The sequence below is a fragment of the Falco punctatus genome (genome assembly GCF_963210335.1).
Source record: "Falco punctatus genome assembly, chromosome: 7".
Lineage (NCBI taxonomy): Eukaryota > Metazoa > Chordata > Aves > Falconiformes > Falconidae > Falco > Falco punctatus.
In genome coordinates this window covers 31132768-31150535 of record NC_137587.1, presented here as the reverse complement: position 1 = coordinate 31150535, position 17768 = coordinate 31132768, and the positions used below count along the sequence as shown (strand labels likewise).

The 17768-nt window shown below is 40.5% G+C and overlaps 1 protein-coding gene across 5 annotated transcripts in view; it reads right to left on the bottom strand.

Moving 5' to 3' along the window:
- Positions 1–17768, bottom strand: part of SLC24A4 (solute carrier family 24 member 4) — a 109621-nt gene that overhangs the window by 19540 nt on the left and 72313 nt on the right. For 4 of the 5 annotated variants that reach the window (XM_080396724.1, XM_080396725.1, XM_080396721.1 and 1 more), the window contains exons 6-12: positions 14249–14352; positions 13441–13515; positions 12415–12440; positions 11662–11715; positions 10452–10594; positions 4868–5037; positions 2723–2867 (exon numbers count right to left, since the gene is read on the bottom strand). In XM_080396724.1, the coding sequence (XP_080252850.1) occupies positions 2723–2867; positions 4868–5037; positions 10452–10594; positions 11662–11715; positions 12415–12440; positions 13441–13515; positions 14249–14352 (717 nt within the window). The remainder of the gene's footprint in view (positions 1–2722; positions 2868–4867; positions 5038–10451; positions 10595–11661; positions 11716–12414; positions 12441–13440; positions 13516–14248; positions 14353–17768) is intronic. The other variant, XM_080396722.1, reaches the window with a different exon arrangement.

Genomic DNA, 17768 nt, shown 5'->3' with positions numbered 1-17768 from the left:
ATTAAGACCTGTTTCCAAAGAACTGTAGGGTAATTAAACTGTAAAGTATCAAATGAGCCTTTCTCTTAGAAGACAACCATCATGGCCTAAAGGTTAGATCAAGAAAGAAACTCCTCTTTTAAAGAGGATGTTTCTCCCTGCAGAGAAACCAAAGGCAAAGGCTGGTTTGTGTGATCCCCGTATGTATTTTCCATAAAAACTACCTGTTGTTTCCTGTTTCAAGATGGGCCTTAACCACACCCTGGGGGTGAATCTTTCTGAATGTTGACCTATGGGATCTAGGCTAGATGCTGTAGTTTAAGACTTTCCACATACAAATTTTATTCTCTATTGCTGTGCGCTAAAGCACTGCCATTACTAGAGAATAACCAAGAACAATAAGCAAAACTTACAGGTTGCAAATGATTGCTGGGAATCGCTCAGAGATGATGTAGTGTCTTAAACTTCACATACATTTATTTCTGTTTCATAAAAACTTGTTCTTGCAAAAGAATCTAGAATATGCAATTTGAGGGAGGAAAGTCAAACCCCCAAGTAGGCTAAAAAAAGGTGACTATAGAACAGCACAAAAAAAGGCTTTGGGCCAATTCACAGACATTTCTGTTGGAGCTCTTAAAATACCGGGGTGAATTTTCTGCTTAGCACACTGCAAGCAGCTGACTTGGAAAGTCCTATTGGAAAGTGAAAGCCTATTCTTCATAGAGCTCTTTACAGTACTAAAAGAATACATGAACTTCTGATCTTTAGAAAATGTATGTATGTGCCTTATTCTTGGCCTGAAAACATATCAAAAGAAAAACAGAGGGGATTCTGGGAAACTGCCTGCAAACTATCTTTTCACTAAAGCCAGTTTTAAATGTCAGGATTTTTTTAGGCTACTGATTGTGCCACAGTACTTAAACAACAACAAATCACGATGCCGGTTCTTTACATTTTCTCCAAAGTTATTAAAGTGGTACTTCTGAAAGCAAAAATAAAAGAATTCTCCCTCAGAATAGATGAGTTGAGCAATGAGAATCCAATTAATAGATAATCATCTCCAGACAACAGGAGTAGCAAAACCTGAAGATAATGATGAGCATTTTAAATAACTACTTTACCACTTTTACGCAACTCTGAGTTCATGTTGAACTTTTGCTCTATTCCACTATGAACCGTATCATCAGTTGTTCCACTTTGGCCTGTTACACCTCAATTATCTTTAAAGACTTTCTCAAAAATGCAGAAAAACTGCATTTAAAAAGGCCAATGGCGTAACTAATAACCCCCTCCTTAGTTCAAAGCATTTTGTCTGCTGTATCACACACTTAGGAAGCTCTACTCAGAAATCTACTTTTTATTCACAAAGAAGTTGTCTGAGTCGTGAACAAATCCAGATATGGTCTTCAGGTAATGTTTGCTACATGTTAAGATTTCTGCATTGTCCTGGAATGTAAGAAATGCATGATTGCACTGCCCTAATTAACACTTAAATCCAAAAAGTTGTTAAAAGCAACTCAGTTAAAAAATACTCTTTGCCAACACGTGCATTGAATCCTGCATTTTTTAAGATGGTTTGGGGAGACATTTTTGGGTTTTTAGAAGTTTTTTATTACTTTTATTATTGTTGTTATTATTAATAACTTGTTAATGTGCACAAGCATATTGCTGAATTGGATCCACTTATTTCACCATACAATAAAACCATTTTTTTATTATTTAATTGATTATGAGGAGGCCATTTAATGGCCCTATCTTCAGTGAAACGGTTTGTTTCCATTCTTCACCCCCATGAATGTCTGTAACTGCTGACTGCAAGAAGCTCCTGTAAAAGCACAGTAACACATGAAAATATATGGTTTTATCCAGTCTTCACACAGTATGCTTCAATGTTTGTTCAGACACAAACATCTCTTCTGAAATGATAGCAACTGAAGCAATGGGATCTCTAAGAAATCAGGATCATATACAGCATAGAAAATTCTTTTTCACTGCATGTGATATTCATTTATGTCAAGTAATATTTGTGTTAAACAATAACTGTGTGACAGACAACTACTGACTACATGTTTGTGAGGAGTGATCCAATTTCTGCTGTCTAATGTCCAAAGCATTTGGGGGAGAGTCAACCTGCAATGTGCTAAAGGCACCAACATAGTAAGTTTGGTTATATATAGCCCTTCACACCAGTTTCCAGAAGGTGAATATTATTCACCAAAAGGTGAATATTATTGCATACTGCTACTCTAAGAACTTTATACACTGTCAAATATATTAAACACTTTTTTTCCCCTTAAACTTTTCTTCCTCTTCATTCAAGAAGCCTCCCCTACAGTCACTAAATCGAGTTGTTATATATTTATACACCTAACTGCCTCTGGCCTAGCAATCTCCAGCAGGTTATTAACTGTTGGCTTCAAAACTAGTAGCAGTGCAGTGCTTACTGGGTTGGTCTGACACATTTATTTATATTAACCTGCCTTACCTGCTTTCCCTTTGCCTCTGGCAAACCAGCATTTCTACCATTATTGTGCGTGATGGCTGGAAAACACTTTCCTAAGATCTGCTTTTAGCCAAGTAGCCTCCAGCCCAGTCGTACTTTATCAAATACACCCTTTGGACAGTCAAATGGATCCCCCTCCTCCTCTCTCCCCACGTATGTCAACTTTTCTTACAACCCAGTGTTTGGTAATTTAATTATCTTCTGTTTCCTTACTATAAACACCTGGAAAGCAAGTCTTACCTGGCAACGAAAAGGGAGTCAGACTGTCCTGTTCATTTTCCTCCTCTTGGTTCACTGCAGGGATGTTCCCATTTTCCATATTCTCGTGTCTCCTATTCTGAAGTGGTTTGCTTGAGCCATTGGCAGACTGGATTAACCGCTGACGCTGCATAGTGTCAAAGACAAAACTTCCATAGTTTGGAAAACATTGACTTTTTTAAATCTGGGGTTTGCCGTCTGCCCAGCCCCAGTCACGTGAGCGGTGATGTGTCCCCATGAGGCCTTCCTTCCAGCCACAAACAAACAAATCTGCCTGTGGCCCACCTGTCTTCATCAGGCCAGTGCTGACCACCCACTTCAAAATTATTGGCAGGACTCTTTCAAGACATAATGAAGAAAGTTGTCATATCTGTTCTTCCACACCATGTTTTAATGAGCATGGTTATTCTGAAGCACTTCTCACTCAACAGTTCCCACTCAAACCAGTGACAGCACCATAATCTAGCAGTAACACTCAAGACATTGCCGTGCTATTACAGCTGGCTTATAAATGACCCATTTCCCAGGATCATCCCTACTCAGGTCAAACTCTTCTCCCGCCTTCTCATCCCCATTCCTTGAGGTAATTGTAAAGGTCCTACATATAATTTCAAAAGCAAGAATAGCCCCTGTTGCCCTTGTCCAAGTATATATTTTCATGAAGCTCATAACTGCCCCTGCAGACATGTATAGACTGCTACAGTTCCAATACATAGTTCACCAATTGCAAGGATAGGTTTTAACTGTCAGTATATATACCCACTAATACACTGGAGAATGTGAGATGTAACAGTAATTTCCTACTTTTATAAAAAATAAATATTTTTAGTTTGTTAGGTGAGATAATCCAGGGTCAATAAGTGTTCTCTTTTTCATGAAAAATTGTTGAAACTTCCTAAAAAGTGCTCTGAAATACTTTGAAAATTAAAGTAACTGCACCACACAAAAAAACCCCACCCTGAAACTAGTATTAACGCACTGTAATTAAAAATAAAGAAAATTCGTATTTGAATACTTCACAAAGCTTTCGCAGTGAGAATACGTAAAAACATAGATCCAAAATGCTGTTGTTTAGAAAATGTTTTTGCAGATGTTGAACTAGCAAGTATCAGCTCTCTGTGCACATATCCATTAAGAAATAATTTTTTCCTGATCAATGAATTGTCATCAAAGCAGAACTTTTGCAGTCAGCTGCCACTATGTGCCCTATCTGATCTTCTGCTCTTGACTGTACACCACCAAGCTGATTTCCTAATAAGCATTTCACCGCTTTACTGTTAGATTGGACTTTTGTAACAAATATATTAGTGCTGCTGTCTTTCATTGGGATATTCACATCGCTGGGCAGACACATGAACTGTCTTATGATGTTAAAATTCCAGGAACTTGCTAAAGCTTTTATTTCCGTCAACTACTGAAATTAATTTATTTGGCAGAGTAAAAACCTCTCATATTTGACATTGTGGGGAGCAAAGGATAAAATCTGCAGACCAAAGATTTCATCCCAAGAACTTCATACAAGCTCAAAAAGAATCACTTGGCCAGTCCTGTCACTTCAGCTGCAGGGTATGAAACAATCAATACATGGTGGTGACAATATATTAAGTAAGAGTAAACCAAAACTGTCCAGGGCAAATTCCCCTCATGAAAATATTTTGGTCCACTTTTATTTTCAGCTGAGGACTACACTGAAGACTAAAGAGACAGGGAAATTTCTGATGTGATCCTGATGTGCTGCTAATGTAAGAGCAGTTCTTAGCAATTTTTGGTTGCCCTTTCCATTGTCCTTTCTCAGCCTGACCACTTTTGTAATAATCAAAACCAAATCTGCTACAGATAAAATCCAAATGTGCACATGCACACACACACACACATATACTCTGAAACAAATATCTGGCAGGGAGATAAGAGAGTCCCTCCTTGGTGACTGCCCTCCCATTAAGACAGGAAGCATCACCAGCTGGGAATCCATCTTCAGATCTGCTGTGACACAGCTGCTAGAGAAAGACAAAGCGCTAGCCCATTCCTAGGAACACAGGAGAATCTGAATTCCAGGATCACTATGAGCACAGCTCTTTAGCAATCCCTCTGTCTCATAGTCATTTATTATTTTCTTAATGTACCTACCTCATTAATGATGAGTCGGCTTGCCATCCGCATTCTGGTGCGTGGTCCAAATTTATTTGTAATCATAATCCGTAACCCAGCTTCGGGGAACCGGTATTTGGGGGGACTGGAGCAGATGATCTCATCCACCATCACAACACTGTTTTTGCCATACTGCTGCATCCCCTTCACTAATGATCACAATGGACAGCGTTAGTGGTGGAATTGATGTTGCCATGCTTGCCATACCTAGAGTCATTCTTTCCAGGCTCAGGTGGGGTTAATATTCATTTGAATGCTTGAATTTACAAGTGACTTTCCTGTAATTCAGCATGGTGAATCTGCTCATCAGTTGTGCACTTCATTTAGATAACATGCTGAGAAGGGATTTCACTCAGCTAAGGTAACCACCAACCCACTATCAGATGAACAGGATCAGTTTTTACCCAGCCATTCATGCAGTAGCACCAGTTTTCCTTACTTACGTCCCACCACAGTTTTGTAAGCCTTCCCTAGAAGCACTTGCACTATGGCAGTGTAGACAGTGCTCCTGAAACCTCTAAAGCTATCCCATTGGATCAAGGTGCTGCAGATCCACAAGTTCCTAATGTTGTGCTTACTCCTTCTGGAAACCTTAATTTTACTTTCACACAATATTATCCACATGTCTAACATGAAAAGATTTGAAATGAAAAATAACAATTGTCAAGAACAAATGTATGGTATAAGTAAGCCTTTGTTAATATAAAGGAACTTGTACCAAGGTTAAGAGTTTTGTTCTACTGTGTTAAGAACACAGAGAGACAAAATTATATTGGGAATCAACACAAGTACAGCCAAGGACTTTCAGAGCTCAACAACAATCCAATACTCTCACAAATGCCACAGACTACACATAGCAAGTAGAGCAAGGCTCAGCAGACAGGAGACATACCCATGCAGTGTTAGAAAGCAGGGCAGGAAATACACCTAAGACTAATAAGTATTAAATATTACATGTAATAACATGTGTGGGGAAAAAACCCAACAAAATTCTTTGCTGCTTGTTTTCTGCTTTGTTTAGGTTGGCTTCACCCTCCCACTCCCATTTTGTATTAGGTTACTTACATTAAGAAGTGGAAGAGAATTTAGGAAGTAGAAGAGAAAGATAATTATTAGTGCACGATTCCAGTCAGGAAGCAAAGGAAATCTAAGAAAACATTCAACTCAAAGAAAAGAATTAAAATGGACCTGTTCTAAGCAGACAAAAATATATATTGTTATTTTACTCGTCACAGTGTTGAAATATTTTTGGTTTTCAGGAAGAAGACTGGATCCATGTAAATCACATCATGCAATAAAGGTTTTGCTGCCTGAAGTGTCTTTTAAAACATTTGAAGTTGAAGAAATATATCCTTCCATTACCATTCAACAAGAAAAACCTAGCAAACCTGTAAATCACCAGTAAACAGCTATATCTTTTACCCTTTAGCATTTGAGTGTATTGCTTTGTTTCACTAAAATGAGTTTTCAATGAGTACACTAGGGTCACCTGAAGTACCATAAAGAGATCTTTAGTTTCACAAAGAAATACGTCCTACTCAAAGAATCCACTCTGTAGTCTTGGCTTGCAGCTTAATATCTCTAACGGAGAATAGAACTAGTAGTAATTTTGCATTTGGTAAACATAAAGGAGCAATTATCCTCCCCCTGCCCCAACATCTAAAACACATTAACCTTGCTGAGTACTGCAGCTGATGACAAAAATAAGGAGCACATCCATCCCAATGACTTTTACAGTTAAAGAGTGTTGCAGCTTTTCTGTAGAGGAATATATAGCCAGACAAGCTTCCTAGGAATCAGTCCTCACAGAAAAGGACTCAACCACAGTAACTTAACTTTTGCTTTAGTTAGACAAATAAATGTTTGACAGCACTCAGTAAGGCAAAAAGGCCAGATATCTCTTTTAACAGTCTCATCAACTCTCAAGTGAGTTTCTCCAGTGAAGTCTCCACAATGCTTCATCTTAAAGCGTCATGGAAAACATGAAAGCACTGCCATTGCTCTGCAACTGTTTCTTAGAGCATCAAAAAGACAGTGACCAAAGATACTCAGCATACTGTGATAGAAACTCCGCACTGATGTACAGTACATCACTATAAATATATACATAACCAACTGCAGCTGTTTTGACTTGCTGCAGCAATTGCTCTTATATTTTCACAACAGCTTTTCATTCTCACTCCCTATGACCATAAATACACATACCTTGGCCCCATACAGTACAAACTGGCTCCACCTAAAAATCACAAAAGTGGTTTTCACTTATTTGAGACAGAGAAAAGCCTTTTTTTGCTTCTCCTTTGTGATATTCCTTATAAAAATATCTTCTGAGAACAGCTTTTCCTTTTAACAAACTAAAACTAAACTTCCTGCTCACCATGAAGGGTCATCACCAACAACCCCGTCAAAATCAACAGAAAGCTTCTTGCTGACTTTAGTTGACTCCTGTTCAGGCCTTCAGAAACCCACTATTTCCAAGTTTCTGGTTTTAGGCAGGAATCGAGCCATGCCACCTGGTGGAAATCTGGATCAACATATATCCTGGTTTCAGCTGGGATAATTCATTTTCTTCTCAGTAGCTGGTACAATGCTGTGTTTTGGATTTAGTACGAGAATAACATTGATCACTGATGTAGCTGTTGCTAGGTAGTGCTTACGCTTAATCAAGGACTTTTCAGTTTCCCGTGCTCTGCCAGCGAGCAGGTGCACAAGAAGCCAGGAGGGAGCAGAGACAGGACAGCTGACCCAAACTAACCAAAGGGATATTCCATACCATAGAACATTTTATGCTTACTATATAAACTGGGGGAACTGGCCGGGAGGGGCCAATCACTGCTCAGGGACTGGCTGGGCACCAGTCAGCGAGTGGTGAAAAATCGTATCATGCATCACTTGAGTTTTTATCTTTTTTTTCCTCCCCTTGGGTTTAATTCCTCTCTTTCTCCTTTTCATTACAATTGTTGCTGTTGTTATTACTGTTTTTAATTGTATTTTACTTTGTTTCAATTATTAAATTGTTCTTAGTGCAACTCATGAGTGTTACATTTTCCAATTTTCCTCCCCATTCCAAAAGGTAGGGGTGGGGAGGCAAGCGAGCAGCTGTACGGTACTTAGCTGCTAGCTGGCATTAAACCACAACAACATAATAAAAGCCAAGGGCAGTGAGTCACATGTTTGTACTTTTAAAACAGGAACATCATCCACAAAGCACAAATATTTTGCCTTTACCTGTGCGTGTAGAACTCACCCTTGAGATTTAATTTATCTTATGGTGAAAAGCTGTCCTTTTTCTCTGAAACGTGAGTAACGGAAGTTTTTATATTGCACCATTGGAAGCTCCTGAAAGTAATACAACTTACAAGCATAAGAGAGAGCTGTGCAGCATGTGAACCTGCCTTTTACCTGCACTTGAGCAACAGACTAACCATCCTTGGTAGGAAGGAAGTTCCTCATCCAAAGCAACTGTTCTTTTTTGCGAAGTAATCAGACTTTCCTCCTGTGGAAAGTCAGATTAAAGTTAAACCTACACCTTGGTGAAGCCAAGGGATGCTTTTCTGCGGATCCTGAAACTTGCTAACCACTGGCTGGAGGTAAGGCAAGGGCCAGCTCTAGTTCTCTTCCTGCTACTAGCAGTGCCCCTGTTTCTGAAAGCTGCTGCTGCAGAAGGTGCAACTCAGCTTCTAAAGCCAACCAAGTGTCAACTAACAGCGAGTCACTGATAGGTCATGGCATATTTTGATTCAACAGGAGGGACATGCAACAGGCAGCCATGAGATGGTTTCTAGGACAGCTTCTTGACACACAAAGCATCCATCTACAAAGCAGCTGGGCTAACACTGCCATCCTCCTCTCACACTGTTCACTTCAGACCCAGTCACCTCGTTAATCTCTTCTTCGTATCCTCTCTCATCCCAGGTAGGTTTGCCTGTGACAACATCTATACTCTCACACTTCGAACAATGGTCCCTCCAATGCAGCATGCATTTGTGTAATGGCTGCTAGAGAAGGCAAAGGGAATTTGACTGAAACTGCAGTTTCAATGCATCTTTGGGGAAAATTAGAGAAGAAATCTGCTGTGGGCAGTTGCTAGTGGAGACACCATTCTCATGAGTCCAGGTTTTTATTAGCTTTCTTGCTCCTTTTTCTAGTCTTTCAAGTTCTTTACAAGTATTAAATAATCTTCACATTTCCTGAGAAGGAAATAAGTGGACAGGCAAGCACTCTGCTCTATCATCCCTTCACCACACAGTGGCTAGAGAGGAAAGCATGCAGGGATATAACATCAGAACCCAACAAATGCCTCAGAAGTAAAACCCACTAATATCTGTGTTCTTTCACTAGGTGACTCTTTTCCTGCACCCCCACTTGAATAAAACATAAGCAACAACTGCCCTAGGAGGTACCCTCTGAACCTGGTATGTACGTACCTCCATATCCAAGTGACAGACTTCACTACATCATAGTCAATGGTCACAAAAAAATTCATTGTAGATTGAGACCAAAGGACTTCAAAGACATCTTCATTTCATTATGCCGCAAAGTCCCGTGAGAAGTAATTTTAAATCTCTTTTAAACTACTGTCTAAACACCGTATCTGAGACCAGAGTATCAATGTGCTGTCACTGCATAAACCTGTGGTAAGTGACAGAACCTACCTTGAAGAGACTCCAGCCTAAACACCAAAAGCAGAAGAGAGTGCGATTCTCCAAGTCTGCTCTAAACTCCTGTTTGCCCTATTTATTGTTACATACGGACCTTTCCCAATGCTACCTACGCTGCTGCTGAGCTCAATCTCCTAGAATAGGAAACATCTGCAAAGAACAAAGCGAGGAGACTTCACTTGTTAAGAGTAGCCCAAGAGCTCACTAAATTATACAGTTTGTGCATTGAAAGTAGGAATGATTTTGCTCTACAGCGAAAAGAGGGAATGGAAGAGAAAAGGGATAAGACAATGATAAAAACAGGCTTACAAAAAAGCCAAAAATACCCAGGTAATGTTTGCTTACCTTCAGTACCAGAAGCAAGTATCAACTTCTTCCCCTTTATGTCAAAGACACAGACAGCAAAGAACCTGCATTTCTCATTTTTACATATGTGCTTGGCAATGTAGGCAGAGCTGTTTAGGCATGTGAAAGTCAGTCTTCTGAGGATCTGAACTCAACACATAATCCCTCTTGCCCACTGATCTGCCCATGTCCTTTCCTTCAACACCCAAGTCTCTGCTTCTAGTTCCAAGCTAATTTTTGAACTGAAAATTACCTTCTTCCTGGCAAAAAAAATATATTTCTTTCACAGTGTTGTAGCTCATCACTGAACAGGAGATGAAAAGGGAGCAAAATTGCCAATGTGCAAAGCAGCTTGTTTTCAGTATATAAAAAAAAAATAATAATTGTGACTGAGGTTTTTTCATCTGGCAGTCTGACTGCTGAATTGTCAAGTTAACCCAATAAAAAAAAAATCCTTCTTATGACTGAATATCAACACTGTTCTGATCCGCATTAAAAAAATAAAAAGGGTATCCCGTGAACTACTCTTTTTCCAAGTCCTGTCTGCTCAGCCTTACCTTTCCATAGTAATGGAATGGATGGGTCATCACAACTAGAGGCATAACATTTATTACCATCTTCCAGCTCATTGTTGACTGTGTCACCACTTCCAACATTCTTGCTTTTAAGGCTGAAGAAATTTTGCATCCTCACATTGTACCTGGAAGTGCAAAGGAAAGATCTGAAAAGGTTGGATTGTTGCATCTCCTCATCAAACTTTAAGTGCCCGAGAACAACTTACGCAGGCAAGCAGTAAAGTCTACATGCATTTTCTTGGACAACTAATAGGAAGTTAAGAGAAAGGACTATTCAATTCAGTGGCAAGCTGATAGGAAAGCAAGGGTTGCACCTATCATGAGATACAGAAAACTGCAAAAAGACACTAGAGCAGATTTAGTGAAGGCAAAACCACCAGAGATGTGGGTTTTGTAGCCAAGACATTCACTGCACAATGGCTTCTTTCCTCCTGCATCAACTAGTAATTCACCTCACTGTTTCTCTCAGTACTGTGTTTCCCATGGCAGATGCTTGAGCATTTCTGGGACTGCTGACCATACCCTTCTAAAGAAAGAATGCATCTCTTTTAGTACTAGGGTGGGATCCAAGAGGGCTGTCAATTAATTCTGCTAAGACCTGATGTATGAGAAAATGGAGGCTGAAGTTCCAAAACGGATTATTGGTGAGGGGGGGGCACGAGGGAATAAGTCTAAGCAACTTGCAGCAGGAGGGTGGACTCACAGACCCTTGCAGTAACAGTCAGACCCCTGACTCTCCTGTCAGAGGCAATGACCCTACAGAAGAAGGATGTCAGTATACAATCTGGTATGAGACTGTTTTAACACAAATACATGCTTAGCACTCTGTCTAATGTTTCTTGACCTTGTTCTTTAGAGGTTACAAAACGTGTAATATCTGACATGCTGTGTGCTTACAATCCAGAGTACCCAATGAACTTTTTCATACATTGCTGTATAAATGAAATTTTCTTTCAACTTTTTCTGGAAACTACTTTACCTCAGTGCACTATGTAAAGGATACATGAAAATATTTTCTGTTGACTGAGCACAAATCTAGTGCAAAACTGATCAAGCATAAAAAAGCGAGGGTTCTTACTCAGAAACATGATGGGCTATATTGCCCTCAGCAGGAAGGCCAAGGACAAAACCACACCAAAAGAATGATGGTCAATTAACACCTAAAGGGCATATGGAGAAGAAAAGTACTTACTTCATGATAAGTATGTAGAATGAATACATAATGATGAGTACAAGGCTTTCCCACCTCAAAGAAACAAAAATAAAGGATTAAAAGGCCACTCAAACAGCTGTATGCTTTAAAAGTTTACGTAGGGGTGTGCATTAAACATCTAGTACAAGTACACATTTCCGTACACAGGATTCACATCATTAAGATTAGATAATGCCTCAGCAGAATAGGGGAGGGGAGCAGACTCTCAAGTTCCAATAAACATGCAAATAAAAGGTAATGCATTATTTCAGAAATGTGGTATGCAGACTGAAACCATAGCTACCCTCTAAGGATCATAATGCCAAGGCCTTTTGTCATTTCAGTGATGAAGCACAGGCCAGGCACTCTGAGAAGACTATTTTAGAAGATACTTATGATCTTCCACTAGGATCTCACCTTGGACTGTTCTTTGGGACACCTAGTACCCCCATAAATATCAACAGGCAGAATCAGAGCAGCAGAACTTGCTTACCCTCCCTGCACATCTGAGTCTTCAGGCCTTACATATAGCCTATTTACTTTGTTAATGTTTCCACATTCTTAAATTTCCTTTTAGTTTTCCCTGATTATCATTAAATATATAACCAAAGAAAATACAGAGGATTTCCTAGGTGTCAAATCCAGTTTATAGTCCCAGCATCTATGAATAAAAGCTAATTACACTGCAACTCTACTTAAGTCATCAGTCTCAGGGCAAATATGGGACTTCAGGGAATAATTTACACAACTTACCATTCTATTTTCTCATCATATATGAACTAGAAGAAAGAAAAAAAAAAAAGGAAACACATAAATTGACCATTTTTCTGATCTATCTTGAAAAACAGTCAAATTTAATAAATTTCAGTCATATCTAGCTATCTAGCTAGAAGGTCATTGAGCTTTGACCCTTTCTAACTGAAACTTTCACTGTATGGATTGCGCCCCTCACAAAGCACAAACCTTGTGAACAAGGCTTGGATCCCTCTCAGTCACTGTTATTAATACTCTTTATAAAACTGTGTGTGCATGTGAAAGACAGACTGATATGCACACTTGTACTCACCACCGTGCTGTGTAAATGACAGCAAAATTGTGTATTCCGAAGAGACCCAGCTCTGAGTACTTTAAACAGCTAGACTAGTTTCAGCAGAAAATGCAACCATTTTATTTGTGCTCTTAGGCCAAGTGGTTATACACATTTTATTCCAGCCTATGTAACTCCTGTAACTGAATGGGCAGCTAGTGACCCATATTTATTACAAAACTAAGTGGATTCTTCCCCTCCCTGCCACCAGACACAGTAAATGCACACATTCAGGAATGACTACATCACTCTAGATGAACAAAGTGGTATCTCACCTGTGCTCTATTTAGAAAAATTTACCCAGAATCTGTGAAATAAAATTACTGTTTAGAAGCAAGAAACAGTCACCTTCCCTATTTAAAATAGAGGTGCAGCTCAAAATGTTTCCTCTTCACAACAAACAGTCCCCTAAGTCAGAGAGTGCTAACTACACTGTATAACACCAGCCTGCTAGCCTCCAGAACTGTACAGACTGTAGGTACAAAATGAATGGACACCAATGGACACGTATTCTGTGGGGCTGTATGAAGGTTTTACATTTGGACCATGCTGTGGAGCTGAGCCCTCGCTTCCAGGTGTCACTAGAACTAGCTAAGGAAATAACTGTTTACCAGTGTATATCAATAGTTAACAGGTTGGTCCTCCAAAAATTCAAGCAATTAAACACATTAATTGGTAAGAGAACTACTTACGACAATAAGTATGATCACAGATATCGTGTAGTATACAGAGTCCCGGAACACAGCCCACTGGGTGAGACAAACCACCTGAAAAACATCACACCTTCAGCCAACAAAAGTATGTGACTTTAAAGGCAAGAAAAAGGCCTGTGTCTTGCAATCACTTACTGTGTGTAAGCAGAATTATTATCACCAACAAGTCTGGAACCTATTGCGGTTTTATGCTAACAGGAAGACGTATCAAGTCTGTTAGACGATGGATCTATATAATAGGGACTAGTAATAAAAATCATATAGAAACTTCCATTAATGAAATAAATTTCTTACTAATGATATTTTAATTGGTCATAATTTCAATTCTAAAGTACAATTCAATGTGCTGCAGCAAAACAATGGTTCTCACTTCATTATATTTGTGGATATATCGGACTTAATACCTGAAAAAATATGATACACAGTCTAATCACCCACTGAATAGATGGAGCAAATCTCATGCTTGAGTCCTAGATTCTTTGAACACCATCACTACCAGGAAGGATCAGCATATGCCACTGATCATTTTAATGTGAACATGGTATTGTATGAAGAGGAACCAGTTTTCTCTGTATGCTGTATGTTCACACTGCTGAAACTACAGCTGAACTTTTGGAAACATTTGTTATTTGTAAAGCATTTGCAAATTCTTTCCAACATTTGACATTTTCACAATGCCAGATCATTTTTTGTTTTGACTGATCCTACTTCTTTTTTTAATATTTTCTCATGGAAACCCCTAAAATTATAAGCAACTGAACTCCATAATGGTAACTATTTTACAAACCTGTCCTGCAAACAGTCCACAGACACCAACAATGCAGAGGATGTTGAAAACTGCTGAACCAACAATGGTCCCTACTCCTACATCTCCATGAGTGATAAATACACCTGCAGAGGGAGCAAAACATGCATTATTACCTCTGTCATTTCATTTTAGGTCAAAGGCAATTAGAATGTGTACTACCTGAGAACAAGAGGTTGCTTCAAAGTTTAAACAAAACATGTTTCATAATAAATGCTCACTTCTCTGTGGAATATTCTGTGCTTTTAGTCTAGCTAGCAGCTCCCCATTTTTGGCTTAACATCTCTACATATATATTTTTATTAAAAGTAAATGATTTCTTAGCTAGTTATTTCAACCCTAAGTCCTGTATTTCACAGCTTGGTTGTTAGTGGTGCAGTGATCTATTCAAGTGAGTATAAAACATCTCCAGTCACATTAGGAACACAGAATTTATTTCAAACAATATAAAAAAGCACAGACACTTTTCTCCCAGGTGAGAAATTGGATATCTTTTGCTAAAGGGAGCCTAAAAGGTTTATATTTGCTGCTTTTTAGTAAGTTGGACATGAGGTTATAATGCATACCTTTAGACTGTGTTTCCATGAAGTTTGTAATTATGCCAGTCAGGATAGTAGCACAAAGCCTACTGAGGCTTTACTAAAGACAGATTTATCAGATTTAAGCCACTGTGCTGCTACAAAGCCATGACCTAGTTGCCATTACTGAAACTTGGTGTGACAAATTCTGTGACTGGAGTGTGGGTATCGATGGCTACAGCCTGTTCAGAAGGGACATGTGAGTAAAGAGGGGTGAAGGGTTGCCCCTACATGAAGAAATTGATAGACTGTGAAGAGCTGTCTCCGAAGAATACTCATGAGCAGGTTGAAGGCTTATTGGTAAGAATCAGAGGCCAAGACAACAGAGGGAACCTTGTTGGTGTTGTCTACTACAGGCCACCCAGTCAAGGGAAGCCTATTGTCAAAGCCTTCTTACTCCAGCTACAGGAGGCATCACACTTGCAGGCTCTCAACCTGCTGGGGGACTTCAACCACCTGACATCTGCTGGACAAGCAGCATGGTGAGCTGTAGGCAATCCAGGAGACTCCTGCAGTGTATTGAAGATAACTTCTTAAGCCAGATAATAGACAGCCCTGCAAGAGGGGATGCAATACTGGACCTGGTGGTCACCAACACAAGTAAGCTAATTGGTGACATCAAGATTGGAGGCAGCTTGACCGATGGAGTTCACAGTCCTGAGGGATATGGGTCAGGTGAAGATCAAAATCAAGACCCTGAAATTTAGGAAAGCAAACTTCCAGTTGTTCAATGAGTTACTCAATAGGACTCCCTGGGAAACTGCCCTCAGAGACAAGGGAGAAGATCAGAGCTGGTAGACCTTTAAGGACCCTTTCCATAGAGCACAAGAGCTCTTAATCCCCAGGTGTAAGAAATCAGGAAAGGAACACAACAGAGTGGCATGGATAAGTTGAGACCTGCTGGTCAAAATAATGGGCAAAAAGGAAATGCATGAGCAGTGGAAGCAGGGACAGGTATCCTGAAAAGAGGATAGGGACGCTGCCCAGGTTGTGTACGTATGGGGTCAGGAAGGCCAAGGCGTGGCTGGAGCTGAACTTGGCATGGGGTGCAAGGAATAATAATAAGGGCTTCTGCAAGGTATGTCAGTCAGAAAAGGAAGGTCAAAGAAAGCATACCCTCCCTGATGAGCAAAACTGGCAAACTGGCAACAATGGATGAGAAGAACACGAAGGTACTCAACAACTTTTTTGCTTCAGTCTCCACTGGCAACCTCTCTTCCCACACCTCTTGAACGGATGGACCACAAAGCAGGAACTGGGGGAGCAAAATCCATCCCACTCCAAGAAAAGACCAGGTTTGTGATCCCTGAGGAACCTGAACATACATAAGTCTATGGGACCTAACAAGATGCATCCCAGAGACTTGCTGTAATTTGCTGATATAGTTGCCAAGCCACTGTCCATAGTACTTGAAAAGTCATGGCAGTCAGGTGAAGTTCCTGGTGACTGGAAAACGGGAAACATTGCACCTATTTTTAAAAAAGGTAGAAAGGAGGACCCTGGGAACTACTGACCCGTCAGCCTCACCTCTGTGCCTGGGGAGATCATGGAACAGACCTTCCTAGAAACTATGCTAAGGCACATGGAGGACAGGCAGGTGATTTGCGACAGCCAGCATGGCTTCATCAAGAGCAAGTCTTACCTGACCAGCCCAGTGGCCTTCTGTGATGGAATGACTACATCTGTGGACAAGGGAAGAGCTACAAATGTCATCTGGATTTCTGTGAGGCCTTCAACACAGTCCCCCACAATATTCTTTCCTCTAAACTGGAGAGATATGAATGTGATGGGTGGACTGTTCAGTGGATGAGGAACTGGTTGAATGGTCACATCAAGAAGGTAGTGGTCAGTGGCTCAATGTCCAAACGGAGAACAGTGACAACTGGTGCCAGTGTCCCCCAGGGGTCCATATTGGGACCAGTACGGTTTAATATCTTCATTAATAACAGACATGGGATCAAGTGCACCCTCAGCAAGTTTGCAGACAACACTGAGCTGAATGGTGCGGCTGACAACTGAGGGACTGGATGTCATCCAGAAGGACATGGACAAACTCAAGAAGTGGGCCCATGTGAACCATCATGAGGTTTGACAAGGCCAAATGCAAGGTCCTACACCTAGACTGGGGCAACCCCCAGTATCAATACAGGCTGGGAGACGAAGGGACTGAGAGGAGCCTCACAGAGAAGGACTTGGGAGTACTGATGGGTGAAAAGCTGGACATGAGCTGGCAATGTGCACTCACAGCTCAGAAAGCCAACCGAATTCTGGGCTGCATCGAAAGAAGTGTGGCCAACAGGTTAAGGCAAGTGATTCTGCCCCTCTGCTCTGGTGAGATCCCACCTGAAGCACTGCCTCCAGCTCTGCAGTCCTCGGCACAGCAAAGACGTGGAACTGTTGGAGCAGGTGCAGAGGGCGGCCACAAAAATGATCAGAGAGGTGGAACACCTCTTTTATGAGGAAAGGCTGAGAGAGCTGGGATTGTTCAGCCTGGGGAAGAGAAGGCTCTGGGCAGACCTTATTGAGACCTTTCAATACTTGAAGTGGGCTTATAAGAAAGATGGAGACAGACTTTTTAGTAGGGCCTGTTGTGATAGGACAAGGGGTAATGGTTTTAAAGTGAAGGAGGGTAGATTCAGACTAGACATAAGGAAGAAATTTTTTTATGATGAGGGTGGTAAAACACTGGAACAGGGTAGCCCAGAAAGGTGGTAGATGCCCCATCCCAGGAAGCATTCAAGGTCAGGCTGGACAGGGCTCTAAGCAACCTGATCTAGTTGAAGATGTCCCTGCTCATTGCAGGAAGGATTGGACTAGATGACTTCTAAAGGTCCCTTCCAACCCAAACTTCTCTCTTTTTTTTTTTCCTTTGCTGCTTGTTCTCTATCTGTAATCCTGTGTCCTTCCTTCTCTTAATAGGTACT